The sequence below is a fragment of the Panthera pardus genome, unplaced genomic scaffold (assembly GCF_024362965.1).
Source record: "Panthera pardus isolate Hobbes unplaced genomic scaffold, ASM2436296v1 HiC_scaffold_5, whole genome shotgun sequence".
Classification (NCBI taxonomy): domain Eukaryota; kingdom Metazoa; phylum Chordata; class Mammalia; order Carnivora; family Felidae; genus Panthera; species Panthera pardus.
In genome coordinates, this window is record NW_026526980.1 from 5,713,499 (window position 1) to 5,731,263 (window position 17,765).

A 17,765-nucleotide genomic window follows, 5' to 3' on the forward strand; every position below is an offset into this window, starting at 1 on the left:
ATAGTGGGATGGCGTGGTGCTGGGGAGAGGAGAAAAATTACCAGTTTGGGAGGAGGCCCTGCCGGCCTGTGTCACTGCTGCTCAGAGAAATACTGTATTTCTGTGATCTGTGCAAACCAACCCCAACGTTACCTGCTGGCTTTACTGCCTGAGAAAAATCAGCACGGTGAACGTGTATAAAGTAAAACCTGTTGAGAGTGTTTGTCAGGGAATGCCGCTCTCTTGGGACATTTTGTTTTTAACCCTGACTCTGAGTGGTGACGGGGAGGGGGGGGGGGGAGGGGGGGGTGTGGGGAAGGTGGGAGGGACTGTCTGACGACACCCTTTTCTCTTGTGATTCCCGGAATCTGAGTACTGTTTGACTTGTGTTTGTGTCCTCTGTCATCCTGATGTTGATGCAGACGCAGGGGCATGGTCCAGGAGGCCGGCATGCACCGTGTGTGGGGCAGGTGATGTCAGCGGGATGGGGAGCTCAGCCTTGGTCATCCCGGTGTTTGTCATGGTGGCTCCGGCCTCGTGGGACCGGGGCCCCCTCCGAGGCGAGCCTGTGGTCGACCTCCTCGTTCCAGCTACTGTGGTTCCTCTTGCCAGAAGAGCACCTGTGTTTGCTGGGACTTCGTCAGGATTGCTTCTCATTCCGAGTTGTCTTTCCCCCACCGAATACGCAGTTTTTAGGGGCAGAGTCTGAGTGGCGGTATCTGGGATCCTGCACGTCGTATGTCCCCAGAACCCGGACACTCAGCCTCCCCTAAGTGACCCCTCCCTCTCTGGGTTTGATTTCCCACGTGGCCCGCAGTGATCTTGTTTGACACTTCAGAAAATTCTATTATCTAGTCTGCTGCTTTAGGGGATAGACCACTTAAAAAAAAAATCTTTTATTTCCCAAGGTCGAGGTATACAGGAACTCACTGAAATCTCCTAACTCCTGAAAATGTGCTCAACTGCACCAACTCCTACTTGGGCAGCCTCCACTACCTTGTCCTTGTCTTTCTGTCCCCTGCTGTTGAAGGAAAAGGCACTAATTATAGGGATAGATAATGCGTCGTATGTTTTCTATTTGCTGAGCATTTTCTTTTTTTTTTTAAATGTTTATTTTTTTGAGAGAGCGTGAGTGGGGGAGGGGGTGCTGAGCATTTTCTAAGCACCTAATTTACGTATTACCTTATTGAGTTCTCATGGCATTTGTATGAGCTGGTGCCCGTTGAGATCCCATTTTGTAGATAAGGGAATCGGTGTTCAGAGAGGGTGGGTAACTTGGTCAGAGTCACCTGACTGCAGAGTCAGAATTTGAACCCGGTCGTACGCTCTAGAATTCGGGATCCTGAACCACTTCTCTGCATTGGCTGCCTTGTGTCCACCAGGCGGGGAACTCCCGTGAGTCTTGGAGCCAGTCTGCAGGGAGTGTGGTGTGGTCACCATTCTGCATTTTGCACAGATGCAAGCCCAACTTAAGGTTACCCGGCAGTTAGGCGCTGAGCTGGGGTTTGAACTCCGATCTTCTCAGCTCAGGAGCCTGTTGACAACAGCTCTTCTTGGGTACTGCTCTTATTGGAGTGGAAGCTGTTAGAACCTATTCCTGACCATCTTGCCACTCCCCACGCCCCACGAAAGCACTTCCTCTCCAGCTCTTGGTCCTGCCAAGGGCATTTTCCATAATTCTTGGCCTTAGGGTGGGGAAGGTGAGTTGAGACCCTACAGGCCTCGTCCCGGTTTGGGTTTCTGCTCTGTACTCAGCGCCCTCATTAGGTGGCTGTGAAAACTGAAACAAGGCTTGTCAGGTGCTGACACTTTGCACGTAGAAAGTACTCATCACGTAGCCGCTATTACTCTTGTTAGTTTCAGGGGTATTGTCGTTGGATATGAATTGTCTCTCTGGATCACTCCTTTTCCGTGAACCTTGATCAAGCACCCGACTTGTTGGGCCTCTGGGGACCCAAGATGCCTGACATGTTGTATGTCTATAAGGAGTTGTGAGCTAAGTGCAGGAGACAGGTGGTTACTTAATGCACACTCTGCAACTTGTTGAGGGTTAGGGAAATCACAGAGGGCTTCCTGGACATGACACCTTTTTGTCTGGACCCGAATAAAGGAGTTGGGTTTTATCAGACTGGAAGTTGGGCATGAACTTGAGAAAAGACGGGTTCCGTCCATGAAATCCATGAACCAGTTCACGGGTAGGGTCAAAATAGTTAAAATCGAGAGGGTCTCTCAGGAAACCTGGTCAGAGGCTGCTGTCTGTGCAGGTGAGGCCAGGTACAGAGGCTGGCGATGCCTGGTGACACCAGGAGGGGCCTGATGCAAACCGCTCAGCATAAGGATCATGTTTCTGGGTGGTGAAGGGCTCCCTCCTGCAGAGGCGAGCAGAGCTGGTGGACTGAGCAGTCGGGGGCACCCTGTGCTGAGCACTCTGGCGGTGGGGGGGGGGGGGCCCTGCTGTGCACATGGGCTCGGCAGAGTTCGGCTTAGATCCAGAGCAAGTGGTTTGTTAGCATCAGTCCCACCTGTGTGTGATGTGCAACTTCCGAATGGAAGGCTGATGGGTCGAGTGGAGATTCTCTGATTCATAGAAGGTTTCAGCGGGGGTTCGGGGAGAAAGGGATAAATGGGCGGAGCCCAAGGGATTTGGCCGGGCAGTAAAACTATGTTGTGTGTTACTATAACGGTGGATATATGTCCCTACAATGTTCCAAACTCCTGTGATCTACAAGTCCCCTTTGGGTGGTTATGATGTGTCTGTGCGAGTTCATGAAGCATAACAAATGCCCCTCTGTGGTGGGGATGCTGACAGTGGGGGAGGCTGGGATTGTCGGGGGGGGGGGGGGGCAGAGGGTGCCTGGAAAATCTCTGTACTTTGCAATCTGCTGTGAACCTGAGATGGTTTTAAAAAGTCTGTTGAAGAAAAAAATTTCACTCTTGCAGCCTCCTCCTGGCAACTCCCTGCAAATGAGTATCTTCTTCCTTTGTCCCTGTAAGAAAGCTGAGACCAGTAGAAAACAGCAGGAAGGCAGCTTTGTAGGAAGATTCAGGATTCAAGCAGTCGTTGGAGTAAAGGAATGATTCCCAGGGCTGTGTCCACAATCCATAGCTGCTCGCCACTTGTGCTGGGCTTCTTGAAGAGAAAGACAGATCTTATCCTGGTCTTAATAAGTCTTTTTTTTTTTTTCCCCCTTTCATGGCTATGACATCATGCTTAACCGACTGAGCCACCCAGGTGCCCCCTATCATGGCTATGACATCCTGGAACAAATTACTGGGTTATGCTTATGTGTGGCTTTTTTTTCTTTCTTGAGCTTTTTCAAATAATTAAAAAAAATTTTTTTTAATGCTTTTATTTATTTTTGAGACAGAGACAGGGTGCGAGCAGGGGAGGGGCAGAGAGAGTGGGAGACACAGAATCTGAAGGAGGCTCCAGGCTCTGAACTGTCAGCATAGAGCCCGATGTGGGGCTTGAACTCACGGACTGTGAGATCATGACCTGAGCTGAAGTCGGACGCTTAACTGACTGAGACTCCCAGGCACTCCCAGATAATATTTTTTTTAACATGATGATTTCTGAGTTCTGAATGCACCTGCTGCAGTGTGTAAGAGTCAGTGCCTCGACCGAGGGCCTGCCCATCTCCTTGCTCCTCTCAACATCCTAGCACCCCAGGGAATTGGGGAAGGTGGGTGCTGTTTTTGCTGCTTGTACACAAGGGAAAGGCTCAGAGACACTGAGACACTGGTAGGAGGCTGAGAGCCAGGAACGTAGACACTTGGTCAAGTTCAGAAGACAAAGTCCTGTAGACCATTTCATGATGGGCATATGCGAATGTGTGTTGTTCTCCATTAAGAGATTCTCCTTTAAAGACATTTCTTCCTTAGTTCAGTTGGGAGCCTGGCTCTCTTCTTCGGAAGGTATCTTGTGCCTACTGGCTTCCCAGTAGGTGCTGACCGATGAATGAATGAACGAATATGTGAGCTCTGGGCTGTTGCAACTCCAGGGCACAGCTGAGGCAGGTACAGGCTCCTCGGCTTTATCTGCTTTGCGTGCTGGTTCCCGTCTCCCAGGGCAGGGCTCTGACGTTCACACGTGTGTGCTTGTGTGACGTAACCTGCCAAGTGTGCACTTCCACTGTAAGATGGATTAATGTCCCTGTGAGGCGTCGATAAAATCCAAGTTCTTACATCTATGCACGTGACTCGTAACAGTTAACTGTTCTCTGGGGTCGAACACAGAGTTTGGAATTGGACGGATCTGGATTTGAATTCGCTGCTCTCGGCGTTGAATCTCCTTCATCTCGTTGGCGTGCCTGTAAGAGGACTGGAAGATAGGGACCCATGCAGTTGCTCTGTGGCCCTGGTGAGGTCGTGGGTCTGAAATGCTTTGCCGGGGGTGCTGGCATTCTCATCCAGCCCTCCAGAAGGGAAGTTTCTAGAACTCAGGGGGGCGTGCTGCATCTTCCCTCCATGCCCCCGGACTCTGGCAGGGTCTCTGTCTGCTGTTTTCGGCCCTCCTGGTGTGCTGCTTCTTCCGTCTCCCCACCCCCGTCCCCTGGAGGAGTGCCCCCGCCCCCCTGGCCCAGTGACCAAGCTCACACCGGTCTCCGGGCCTTTGCATGTGCTCTTTGCCATGTGGCATGTTTTTCCTCCACGTAGCAGCGCGGCCGGCTCTGCTCGGAAGGGCCTTTCCAGAGCACTTCGTGTGCAGTGACACCGCTGTCCCCTCGTTTGCCCTTGGCCTTGCTTTCCTTTCCTCTTGGCATCCCTGACCACCCTCTCGGTGCCGTGTGCCTGTTGGCTGGATTGTCTCCCCTGCTAGAGAGGAGGCCTCCTGCAGGCAGAGACGTGGGTCTGTTCTGGTCACTTGCCCTTCACCAAGAAGAGTGCTTGTACCTTGTACGGGCTCAGTGCCTACGTGTCGACCCAGTGATTGTTTGGGGTCTTCCACACTGACCCCTCAGTGACCCAGGACAGGGACACACCTCAGACCTCCCTCCTCACTGGCACCTCACAGGGTCCACTTTGTCCCTGCACAATGCACAGGTTTCGTACCGTCAGAAGCTTGATGGGGGAGTCAGGGTGATGACCGCCTACTTGTGTCCATGTGGTGCCCAGGGGACTGCTCTGCTTTTAGAGACAGGACGGTCTCTTTCTTTGTTGCCACCTCATCCAAATGGAGCAGCCTCTAGAGGCTGAGGAGGAGCCTCTCTAATACCTTTCCTTCCTTTTCTTGCCCTGAGTCCCGGACCGTGGAATATCCTTTTCCCTCCTGCAGCCTGAGGACAGCATTAGTCCTGTGGCTCCATTTCTTGCCTCGGGGTCTTTGGCGGGCGTCTTTCTCCCTGGGCATTCTGAGTATGAGGGGACCCAGAGGACCCACCTGTTGGTCTCCCCCCCCCCCCTTACTTCTCTTTCCACTCCTGCAGTTTCTTCATACCCCGGGAGCTGGGATGGTGACGTGCATTTCTTAGATGTGCATAAAGAATTAAATGAGATAGTGCCAAGGGCCCTGAACTAGAGCTTGGCAAGTCGAAGGATTTCAATTTTAACTAAAAGGAAGAAACCAAAACTCCTGTCTCTTTCCAAAAGAGGATTTGAAGTAGCGTCTTAAGATAGCCTTTGCAACATGCCACAGGTTGTGAGTACTTTGGCCCGAGGTGGAGATACAGGTTGCAGAAGATGGGCGGGGGAGGGTTAGGGCACATTGTGGTTGCCACACGATGTGAGCACTTCCCAGATGGGCAGTTTTGGCTGGGAGCTTTCTAGCAGCCAGTCCCAAGGGGGGAAACCATTCACAAGGTTTGTCAGGGGTTGAAAACAAAACAAATCCAGAAGGTCTGGGTCTTGAGATCTGAGTGATAGGTGAACGACGTCTTTCACATGAGGATGGGTTGAGACAACAGTTACGTTTGCAGATCAGAAACTCGGATGCTAATCTAAAAGCATGGTTTTCTAGCCATGCTTTCTTAAGTTGAAGGTGTCCAGAAGAGTAGCCCCTATAAATAATTACGGACTGTGCACTGGACAGGCAACCCCTTTTCACTGTCGCCTGTGTACGAACTATAGAGAGCCGTGTAGGACTAGACCAGATCTCTTCGTAAACTCGGGTAAGTATTTGTAGGTCTGCGTGGAGCCCTATGTCTCTCAATCGGCTCTTTCTCCTCTGTTGATAAACAGTTGTAACTGGGGGTGGAGGGGATCCTTGTTCAGAGCAGATGTTGTCCGGTAACAGGGACTCGGAACAGCGTTTAGGAGCTGCCAGGCCGTCTCGTCCCACAGCAGCTGACCGAGGGGAGCCCTCCACGCTCCTCGTGCGGCCCCGCCCTCCCGTTTTCATGGGGCTGAGAAGTGATCAGCTTGGGCCCGTTGGGTCTTGCAGACTGTACAGGAATTAATCTTGAAAGGGAAAAGGGGAGCTCGTCTAGACAGCTTGCCCTCAATAGCACTCGATGCATGTCTGTGAGGGGACGGCTGTAACACGCGGGGTCTGCTGGTTAATCTCAACCGTGCTTTCTTCCCTCAGATGAACTGCGCCAAGCCATCGTGGCCATGATGACCCGGAAAGACGAGCTGGAGGAAGAGAACAGGTAGCCTGACCGTCAGGCCTGGAGGGTCGTCTCTCCGACGTCCCACCTCAGGAACGTGGGGGGTCCCAGACGGAGGGAAGAGTGCTTGGTTGACAGAATTGTGATCGGTGGTTCCTTTTAGTGTGAGACGAGCCACTTTACTGTTGGCAGGGGATGAAAACCTTACAATCCGGGCTCTACCTTGGAACAAACTAAGAATTTGGTAAAGCAGTCTTTTAAAAAATTTCTCTTGTAAAAGAGCCTCTGGGATACAATTCACACATTACATCATCGACCCACTTAAAGGGTACAGTTCAGTGGTTTTCGGTGTTTGTGGACATACGCAGCCATCACCAAGGTCCGCTTGAGAACGTTCTCCCCTCCTCGAAAAGATACCTCCAGTCTTCCTCCTTCCCCCCGCCGCCCAGAGCAGTCTTTGGAGTGATCTTCGAACTGAGAGCCTATCGTCCCGTGTTCCAAGCATTCAGACACTTAGTTTTCTCGCATCGGGGGTACCCAGGGCAGGCCGCCTGCAGATGGACAAAGGTGCAGGGCTCTGTTCGTGTGTGGTTTCCCGTTGAAACCAATGGTAGATGGCCACATTGTTGCCACCCGGCTGCCTTGAACGTGAACTTCTCAACCGCCAGGACCTTGTCTTGGCTACGGGGCGGTGGGTGGAAGGATTTGCCCGCAGTTGTCGGTGAGGCTTCTGTGAGCCCGACGGTGCTGCGTCCTGGGGGGTTTGGGCAGGTGCCCACGTGAGCCTGCACGTGCGGGTTCCTGGGGCTTTCTCACTCTTTCCCTCAGGGTAGGAATTCGGTGTCCGTGGTGCCAACCCATCACAATTGTCCTTTTTAAACCTCCTCTTGGGCCCTGCTTCCCAAGCTTCTTCCCCATCCTGTATGGAAACCCATAAAAGCAAACAAGCATGATTTCTAAAAACAAAAGATAATTTTTTAAAAAAGAGATCTTCAGATAGCACGATTTTCCAACTAAAATAAGGAGGGGCTTTAAAAGGAGGGGCTTGTAGACATTAGAGCATTGTTTTTCCTTGCTGCAGCTGGAACTGTTCTCTTGCAAGAAGCCGTAGGTTTTGTCTTACCTTATGAAGAAAGATAGTCCCTGTCTGTTAATTTCTCCTTTCCAGAAAACAAAAACCAAAACCGCACCATGTTTGTGTTGGGGGTTCCGGGCCCAGGAAGGGAATTTTCTCAAAACCCTGAAGGAACACAGGCCTCAGAGTTGAATGAGCGACAGGGCTGGGTGCGTGCCAAGCTCACCGCCACCCCTGTGCATCTATCCTGGTATCGGCTGGCCTGTGTACAGTTTTAGGATAGTAGGTGCCCCAAAGTCAGTTTATGTTTGCCAGAAAAAGCCGTTTGAGGTCCCCGAGACCATCAGAACCATGTATGGCTCACTCCTCGGCGGCAACCTGTGGTTATTTCGGGAAGAGGTGCCGTCTTGTTTGCTTTGCAAGACCAAGGGTGACCAACAAATGGACGTATTTTGGAGGGCGAGCTCCCAGACATAGTGTGAAACGGGATCCACGCGATGTCTAAGTAGACCGCTCCACAGAACGTCGTATCTGTCGTTTTCACCTGGAGATGGCAGGGGGGGGCAGGGTTATAGCGCACGTTGGGGCAGCTTTGGAGTTGAGGCTGGGCCTCTGTCGGTATTCCTCACGGACGTCTCAGAGGACGTGTGTGGCCTGTCCTGGTACCCGCTCCTGTCTCTTTTCTGGGGTGACTGTCACAAAATGGTCTCCCTTAACGTGCCGCCCCTTTGGGTGGGATGCCTTGAAAGGGGCTTGCCTGGGATTCTCTGAACTCCTTGTCTCCCCTTGATGAGCCCCTCCTATGGGCTGTCGGGGGCATGGATCCCGGGCCACATCCTCCTCCTTACTCTGAGGCCCTTAAGCCGAGTTTGGGATCTCTGTAAATACCCTGACGCGAGATTCCAGCTTGCGGGGGCCCCTGGAGAAAACGGAGGGGTTAGGACTTGCGTAAACAACTGTGTTCTGGACCAGTGGACTCTGCCGACGGCATCTGAACGGATCTGGCCCCCTCTTCCCAGGTCTTTGCGGAACCTGCTCGACGGTGAGATGGAGCATTCCGCTGCGCTCCGGCAGGAGGTCGACGCGTTGAAAAAGAAGGTGGCCGAGCAGGAAGAGCGGCACGTCACGAAGGTCCAGGCGCTGGCAAGGTAGGGGGGCGGAGGGCCCGAGAGGCGGGCGTGGGCGGTGGCCGGGTAAGAACCCAGGCCCGGCCTTCACTGGCGCTTGGAATGGAAAAAAAAAAAAAAAAGGAAGAAAGAAACCAACGGAAGTCAATGCGTTTGAAACCTTCATGTAGCTTTTTGAATAAGTACCGAATGATGTGTGTGCCCACGGTTCAAAACACGAGGGGCAGTAGGTAGGGCTAAGTGATCCCCAGCTGCCCCGCTGGCCCCCTGCAGGCGGGCCGTGGGAGCGATTCTGGGGACGCTCCTTAGCTCCATGTGGCCACTTCGTTTCTTCTTTTCACCTCCTCCTCCCTCCTCCCTCCTCCCTCCTCCCTCCTCCCTCCTCCCTCCTCCCTCCTCCCTCCCCCCTCCTCCCTCCCCCCTCCCCCCTTCCCCCTTCATGAGAGAGAAGTGGTCGTGTATTGTACAGTGCACTCACCTGGCCTCATGGAGCTTGTTCTGTGTGGGTGCACGGGGGCCTGCCGGCTGCGTGAAAGCTCGTGACGTTTCTCGGTCTGCGCCACAGTTCATCCGACCCGCGTGCCGACTGCCAGCCCTTGGAGGTGGTTTGTGACCCTTTGCTGATAACGGTGTTTGTAGTAATGCCACAGCGATTTGCGTTTGTGACTTGATTCTCCTATGACTATATTTATTGGAAAAACTGCCAGAAGTGGAATTGCTGGGTCCAAGTGCCGTAGTTTTCTAAGGTGAGTGGAGGGCACCTCTCCCCTCTCCTCGGAGGCTGGGCCAACGTGTACCCTGGAACAGCAGCCAAGAGGCCTGCTCCCGCCCGTCTGGGCCCGAAGGGGCCGCGTCCCCCCTGTGGGTCCCCGACGGCATCACCGGGAAAAAGTGGCCCTGACAGAATTTTCGTCTGCGTTTTCCTAATGAAGAGTAAGGTTAAGCGTCTTCTTGTTAAAGAGCCATTTTATTTCCTTGGCTGTGATTTAGTTTATATTTTATTAAAGAAAACTCATAATCTCCAGTCGGATAAAAATGTGGATTTTCCTGAATTTGTTCACGTGCCAAAGATCGTTAGGTACTCCACTTGAGGTCTGTAGCCTGTCCTTTGTCAGTCTGCTTCTCTGAACCACTTCCATTTCATGTTAATGACTTACATGCCCGGATGTGGCCTTTCATTGAGTTAATGTCCCACGTTAAAATAACTCCCATTTGTTGGACATTTGAGTTTGGGTTTGTTTCCTTTTGTAGGTAAGATAAGCAGTTCATTGGTGGTTCTTTAAAGCTACTTTAAAATAAGACCAGGGGCACGTGGATGGGTCAGTCGGTTGAGCGTCCGACTCTTGATTTCAGTTCCGGATCATGTTCGGTTCCTGAATTTGAGCCCTGCATCGGGCTCTGCCCTGACAGCCCAGAGCCTGCTCGGGGTTCTCTCTCCCCATGCTCTCTCTGCCCCTTCCCTGCTTGTGCGTGCGCGCTCTCTCTGTCTCTCTCTCAAAATAGATAAACATTAAAAATAAGACCAGGAGGTGGGGTTGTCTGGGTATGTAGGGGAGTCCAGAGCTCTGTAACCGATAGCAGCATTTACTGCCCTGGTGCTGCTGGGTGATGTGGCACTAATGGAGTTGTTACATACATGTCCTCGAGAGGTGGTGCCATGATCCCGTATCTAACTTTAATTAGAACGTCTTCGTGTTTGACGGTGACCTCTCAAGAGCATCCGACAGTTAAAGGACTATGATGAATACAGTCCTAGGTTTTCTCCCCTGGACCACCATTTAGCCTGGCCACGCCAGGAAACCGTGGTATCATTGTGTTTGCTTACAGTAAAGGTTGGCGTCTGTAGAGACTCTGGTTCTGAGCCACAGACAGACTTCTGTTCTCGGTCGTTCTTGGATTGTGCTAGGAGTCGGCTTAGCCTGGAGTCCCCGCTGCTTCACTTGCAGATTGTGTGTTTCTGGGTGATTTCTTAGTGGGAATGAGTGTGCATTTTCTCGTTTACGAACTAGGATGGTCGTATGCAACAGAAAGGACAAAATGATTGTACTTGAAAGGACGTGAGGCCCTAGACACAAGCAGTTAGGTGTATTTTACAGTAAGTGTGTTTCAGGACCTGATAATTCTGGGGAGAATTTTAGCCCATGAGTGGAAAAGAAAAGCTTTTTTTTTTTTTCCCCTCACTTAAGAGAGGGTGTGAGTGGGGGCACCTGGGTGGCTCAGTCGGTTGAGCGACCGACTTCTGCTCAGGTCATGATCTCATGGTTCGTGAGTTCAAGCCCTGCATCGGGCTCTCTGCTGACGGCTCGGAGCCCGGAGCCTGCTTTGGGTTCTGTGTCTCCCTCTCCCTCTGCCCCTCCCCCACTCATGCTCTGTCTCTCTCTGCCTCGGAAATAAATAAACACTAAATTTTTTTTTTTTTTTTTTAAAAGAGAGGGTGTGAATGGAAGGAAGGGAAGGAGAGAGGAAGGGAGGATCTTAAGCAGGTTCCATGCTCAGTGCAGAGCCCAACATGGGGTTCAATCCTATAGTCCTGGGATCATCACTTGAGCTGAATTCAAGAGTCAAACTTCATTTTTTATGTTTATTTATCTTTGAGAGAGAGAGAGAGTGAGTGAGTGAGTGGGGGAGGAGCAGACAGAGAGGGAGTCACAGAATCCGAAGCAGGCTCCAGGCTCTGAGCCGTCAGCACAGAGCCCGACGTGGGGCCCAAACCCACAAACCACCTGATGGTGACCTGATCGGAAGTCGGATGCTTTACTGAGTCACCCAGACTCCCTTCAAGGTCAAACTCATAACTGACTGAGCCACCCAGGTGCTCCTTAAATTCTTTGTTTTCTTAGCTGTCAGATGAGGATAAGAAAATCCCGTACCTCACCGTTGTTGCAGGATTAAATGAGAACCCATATGTCGGCTCAGTAAATGTGCCTCATAAATGCTCAGTAAATGTTACCATCATTTTTCTTTAGTACAATAATTACATTACTAAGAAACCTTACCTAATCAAAACCTAAATTTTAATGGCAGTGGTGCAGAAAGAATTAAATGCTAGGCTCTTTCAGACCCTAAGAAGTGAAATTATTTCTGCTGTGTATATTGGAGTACTCAGGGTGTTCGTGTGGATGTGTGTTTTACTGGCTTTGAGTGTGGTTGCACAAGTGAAAAACCCCAGAACAAATCCAGCATTTTATCACATTCCTTTTTGCTCAAAATTAATGGCTTTCCTTGGTGCCGTCGTGGCTCAGCCAAGAACAAGGTCATTAAACCAGCCCAGTGCTTTTAGGGCCCCAAGCCGCTGCTCAGTGCTGAGGTGGACGTATTTACCGTCAGCAGCACGTCAGGGCATGTGAATCTCCTTCCCTAAATGATTGCCTCCCTTCCTACTGAATTAAGAACACTCAAGTGATGAGACAGGTGTTCACAGGAAGAAGACCTTTCCGTGAGAACTGCCTGGGAGAGAAGCAAGTGACCTGGGTTGTTGGACGATTGCTGGCCTGTTGTCTGTTTAGGCTCATTTTATTAGGTAGCTTTTGCTGTGTAAAAAATTATTTCTAAGCTTGGCCGTTTAAAACGCAAAACCAGGGTCCTCTACAATTCTCGTGGGTTGGGAATCTGCGAATGGCTCAGCTGGGAGGTGGTCCGTCAGAGTCGGTCACAAGGCTGCAGTCCTCTGATGGCTTGGCTGGGACTCGAGGGCCCGCTTCCGAGCTCACTCGTGTGGCCGCTGGTGAGAGGCCTGTGTTCCTGCCACAAGGGCCTCTCAAGTAGAACTGCTCACAACACAGCAGCTGGCTTCCCGGGGTGAGTGAGCAGAGAGCGAGAGCACCTCCCCCACCCGGAAGCCACGGTGTCTCTTGCAACCTAATGTTGGGAGTGAGACCCTATCAGGTTCACTGTTCTCTGTGGTCACAAAGATCAACCCTGGTTGAGTGTGGGAGGAGTCTACACATGAATGTGATGACCACGAGGCAGGGATCGTTGGGGGTCAGTTTGGAGGCTGCCCTCCATGCCTACCAGGATTCTTTCACCCCCTGGGGTAGACCCTATCCCAGTCTTTCTTGGTGGGTGTGGTTCTTCGTTCCCGTTGTGTGTGATTCTGTGGAAACGACCCTGCCACTGCCCAGCTGGGTTCCAGAGCAGGGTAGGTGGACCAGGCCTGGACAGCCGGCTTGTTCTATTTCCTGGTCACTGTGATTGGCTCACAGAAGGTCATGTAGCCAGATTGATGAGGTCTTCTTGAGGGCCTTCTTGAGAAGGTTATACTATAAGCCAGGAGTTGTTGGGTGCAGTCTTTGCTGCTGTGTGGGAAGATCCTGACCCCAAATGGCAACAACACAGTGAAAAATGGAGACAACCTGGCAGGTTCTAATGATAGACCTCGAGCTCCTGGATCCAGCCTTTCCTGAAGCTGTTGTTCTTCTGGACTTGGCAGTTACATGAACTAATACATTCCTTCTGTTACTTGGGCCTCTTTGTAACTGGTCTTCTGTGTTAACAATCCCAAGTCCTATCTGACCAGGCTTCTTTTTTTTTGGATAATAGCGGATTGGAGTGAGTTGTGTTTCCTCCATACCTAAGTAAAATCGCTGCCTTAACCATGAACCTGTCAGGTCCGTGAAGAGACGCGCATCTGGTCATGACTGTGAAGGCCATGTCCTGAGGGGAACCCGGTGGGTTGACGGAGCCCTGCTCAAGGCCTTGTCTTCCTGTGTTCCGTCAGCACCAGCCCCACTATTACTCTTGGTCACACCTTTACCTCCTGTTCAGGACGTTTGGTGTGCGAACAAGAACGTGTTGCTGGTTGTGTGATGGAGCCATTCCCTTTACACTTCTGAGCCTCTGGTTCCTCGTCTGTTGAAAACGGAAGAGGTGGTGGGTGTGCCTGGGTCCTCTCCCTGCCTCCCGTGGGAGGACGAAAAGCAGGACGCTGTGTGATGTGTCGTAGTGATGGCTGGCGTGCCAGGGCTGTGTCTGACCCTTGGCTGGGGAAGCAGCGCAGCGACCCTTCCCCTGGCTGGGCCACCTCGCACATTCTCACGTCTCCCTTTCCCTGTCTGTGAACTGATGCGTGATAATCTTAGCCAATGTCACTAAGCTTTTGGCTGTAGGAACCCAAACCAAATTAGCTTGGATCAACAGGGCAATTTTATGTTGATGTGGCCGGTCCCTCTCTTCAGGACCTGGGTTCTCTCGGGAGGTCCTCGCTCTGCCCTTGGCCCTGTGTCCTCTCTGTTAGTGTTCTTGGGCAGGGCCTTGGCACGTAGCAGTAAAGAGGGCCTCTGCTAACGCCAAGCCTCGTGCTGGATCTGAAGAGAAGAGACTCTGTCCTGATGTCCAGGTAGAACATCTTCGACTCCACTGGGCCTGTTGTGGGCAGCAGCGAGCAGAAGGCCGTGGTTGACTGCCATGTGGTGACTGGCAGATAAATCCTGTCTGTTGCACTTTGGCCTAAGCTGGTGGGGACAAGGACATGAGCTTTTTTGCTCCTCAAGCCCTGAGCAGAGCTCCAGGCTCCTTGTAAACGCTCACTACGTGGTCCCTGATTTCTTCTTAGCTGGCGCATTGGCCGTGGGTGGCTACAGATGCCGAGGCTAGAACAAGAGCTTGCGGGTTCTTCCCTTATCCCAGCTTCTCCCTGCAGTGAGTACCTCAGAGCCTTTGGCCTCTCACTGGCCTTCACTTGACCTTCAGCTCCTCCCGGTGTGATTTTTGCCGCCCCGTGTGCCCAGCGTCCCTTTATTGGTCTCTGTGGGGCTGCTGAGTAGTTGCCTGCTGTGACAGTGTCCTGTTGGTGGGCCAGAACTGTACTACACCATCTGTAAGGGAAGGCTGGATGAGGATCCTGGGAGCCTCGATCCTATCATTCCACTCGCTGTCCCCTGGGAGACTTTGATTGGCTTTCTATGAAGGCTTTAAATCTGTTTCTGCCCTAAGTCTGTCTCTGCCTTTTTCTCGTTGTTAAATTAGAAAAATGACATGAGTATGCTTTTTGTGGAAAAGGACAGAACGTGTCTTCAACGTCCTTCTGAAGGCATTGATGGTTTTGTTTTGTCTTAGCAAGTCTTTATTTTAATTCTAGTTAACATACAGCGCGATAGTCGTTTTGGGAGTAGGATTCAGTGATTCGTCACTTACATACAACACCCAGTGCTCATCTTACAGGTGACGCCCTACCCACACTGATGATGTTTTTAATCCCAAGAGTCCAACAGTCAGCGTTGAGAAGGTCACACGCAGGTCCTACGTCCTCTTTTCTGTCTTTCCTTGGTTGGATCTTAATGTCCAGTGATAATTTGACCTCGTCAGCAGTCACCGAATCTTGTCGACTTGGGGTTCTCAGGCTCTAGAAGAATCTCTATTCTTTTTTTAAAATAAATATTTGGGAAAAAATTTTTGATAAGGTCCCCTTTACTGCAATGAAATGCACAGTTACAATAACCTATGGATTGGAGCTAATTATTTAAAATTGAGTATAACTCCCTAACATCTATGAAGGAGAAAGCTGAGGAAAGTAACATGTAATAAAAGGTAGATTTCAATATATTATTGGCCGGGCATGGCTTTGATGGAGAACATGATGCGGTGAAGTGCTTGCACCTACGTACAATGCATGAATTTGGTTTTAAAGGCAGTACAGGAAGAAGATCACCAGGCATTCTTGATAAGAACAGAAAATGACAGAGCAGAGTGTACGTGGGTGGATTCTTGGGTAAAAACTAGTATGTTGTGTGTATGTGAAATGAATTGTAGACTCAGACTGTAGATGAACGTTGCACCCATGTGAAGGGTCCTAGGACAGTTGAAAGGACAATGGGATGTAGGTTGCTCTAGGGTGTGGGGCTGCCTTGGCCACCAGGACTGCTGGTGTCTCTGCCCACCCCCACCCACCCCCCGCCAGCCCATCATAGTCACCAGGGGGGCTTTAGAAACACCAACGTCCTTACCTCTAGGAGGCATTCCAATGCCATTTGCAAAGGTGCCATCAGAACTGGGTGTTGAGGAGCCTTCTGGTCCATTTTCACTTGCTTGAGTCCTTGAGAGTCTTTCACCAAGAACTAGACCATGACCACACTGAATTCTCTGTGGAGCCCCCTCTGTGTGTGCCAGCCTACTCTGGTGCTCTTGTCCCTCACTTCCCCTTGAACACGAAGCTTGCTTTCCCCAAGGTCGCTGGTTCTTATACTTGGCTGAGTCGCATTAGCTGAATAAGGTGTGCTCTTCATCATTCTCCACAAGCCCTTGTCAGCGGCTGACAGTCCTTTATGACTCCGGAGCAGCCAAGGAGAGTTAAGTGCATGGGGTGGAGCAGGGAGGAGTAGAATACTCACACGTCGGGGCTGGAGACAAGATGGTCAGGGGGAACCGGTTTCCTGAAGTTTAATGCTTCTGAAATTCAGTGAAGGTTGGAGTCAGAGACCAGATGCAGCTGGCTGTAACCTGTAGGTGTGACAATGGAGGCGCAGATATATAGATATCTAGATATCTTCATATGTATGTGTGTATGTATGTATACGTATGTATGTAAAGATTTTAACCTTTTGGCTGACATTTTTGCTTGTATTCCGGTAGACTTGGCCCTTCTTAGCGGGAAGAGTAGTGTAATGGTCTGGGGCAAGTCTTGCATTGGAGCCCTCCTTCTCAAGGTCAAGAGTAGGGTAAGGTGAATGAGAAACTCCGTCTGAAGGTCATGCAAGTACTTTGGCCACTTGTATTGTGTGATTTCGGGTGGTAATTGTACCCCTAATGCTTCTCATGTAGAAAACTGGGATAATCTTCTCACTCTTACAGATACTATTCAAGAGCTAATGAATGAAGAGGGCTAAGCGCAGTGAGTACCCTGAGTAAGTACTTAGGAGAAGCCAGCCATGGTCGTTAGTGTTTTCGTGGAAGTAAATTATGCCTCCGTCCAAGCTTGCAAAGAGTCATTGTCTGGAGTTAATCTAGCCTGATGTTGCTCAGATGTAACTAACTTTCTAATAAAGAATTCTTGGGGTTGAAGTGCTAAATGCCTCGCTTAGACTTGGCTGTATATTACATTCACCGGGGGAGCTTTGAAAACTGTGTCTACCCAACCCTCCCAGAGCTCCCCCCCGTCCCCTAGGAAAAACCTGTCCACGCTGCCCCTCCAGACCAATTACGTCCAAATCGCTGGCAGCAAAACCCACCCTGCCCCAGTAAGTAATTCCAGGGTGTAGCCAAGGTGGCTGGTGTTGGTAGAGGTTTAGAGCAGTCTTCGTCAAACCCGAATGTCTCCACCAGTGCCCATGGCGATCGTGGCTGGGTGGGGCCTGTCAGCAGGTGTCTCTCACAAGCTCCTGGTGCCGTTGATGCCTTGGGTTCCTGACCCACACTCTAAGCAGTAGGGATGTGAAAGGGGTAGTTCTCTGAAACCACCTGGGCTTGTAGAAAGCTCAAGGCTCTTGTGATTGTTTTTTTTGTTTCTTTCAGTGCCAAAGAGGGAGTTAGTTTTGTTTGCAGGTTTTTTTTTTAAATGTTTATTTAATTTTGAGAGAGAGAGAGAGAGACAGAGCAGGGGTTGGGGAGGGGCAGGGGGAGACAGAAGGAGACACAGAATCCGAAGCAGGCTCCAGGCTCTGAGCTGGCAGCACAGAGCTCGACGCGGGGCTCGAACTCATGAACCGTGAGATCATGACCCGAGCCAAAGTCGGACGCTTAACCGACCGAGCCACCCAGGCACCTCTTGTTTGCAGTTTGAAAACTAGAATACTGTGATCCACTACAAGAAAGATTTACCACTCCCATTTGCCATTTTGCTTTTGCTTTTATTTTTAAGCTAATGATGAGAATACTGTGTAGGTTTGCTTTTGGTGGGTTTTGAAGGATCTGCATTTGAGCTTTTAGCATGAGCCCAGCATCCTGCAGCTTGATTTGCTCCTTTGATGTGGAATTGGATGCTTTCATGTTCAGATGCATGCAGGTGGGATGCCAGGGCAGGATTCTGCCGTGACTAGGCAGCTGGAGAGTTCTTGAGAAAGCTCTGGTTTCCATGTTTTTGTTTTTTTTTTTTTAAATCACCTTTAA

General features: G+C 50.8%; 1 protein-coding gene across 4 annotated transcripts in view; it reads left to right on the forward strand.

The window, feature by feature from the left end:
* The window catches only part of SNX29 (sorting nexin 29), a 499,743-nt gene that overhangs the window by 115,413 nt on the left and 366,565 nt on the right, over positions 1-17,765 (forward strand). For all 4 annotated transcript variants that reach the window (XM_019468619.2, XM_053894354.1, XM_053894353.1 and 1 more), the window contains 2 exons: positions 6,503-6,566; positions 8,619-8,747. In XM_019468619.2, coding sequence (XP_019324164.1) covers positions 6,503-6,566; positions 8,619-8,747 — 193 coding nt within the window. The remainder of the gene's footprint in view (positions 1-6,502; positions 6,567-8,618; positions 8,748-17,765) is intronic.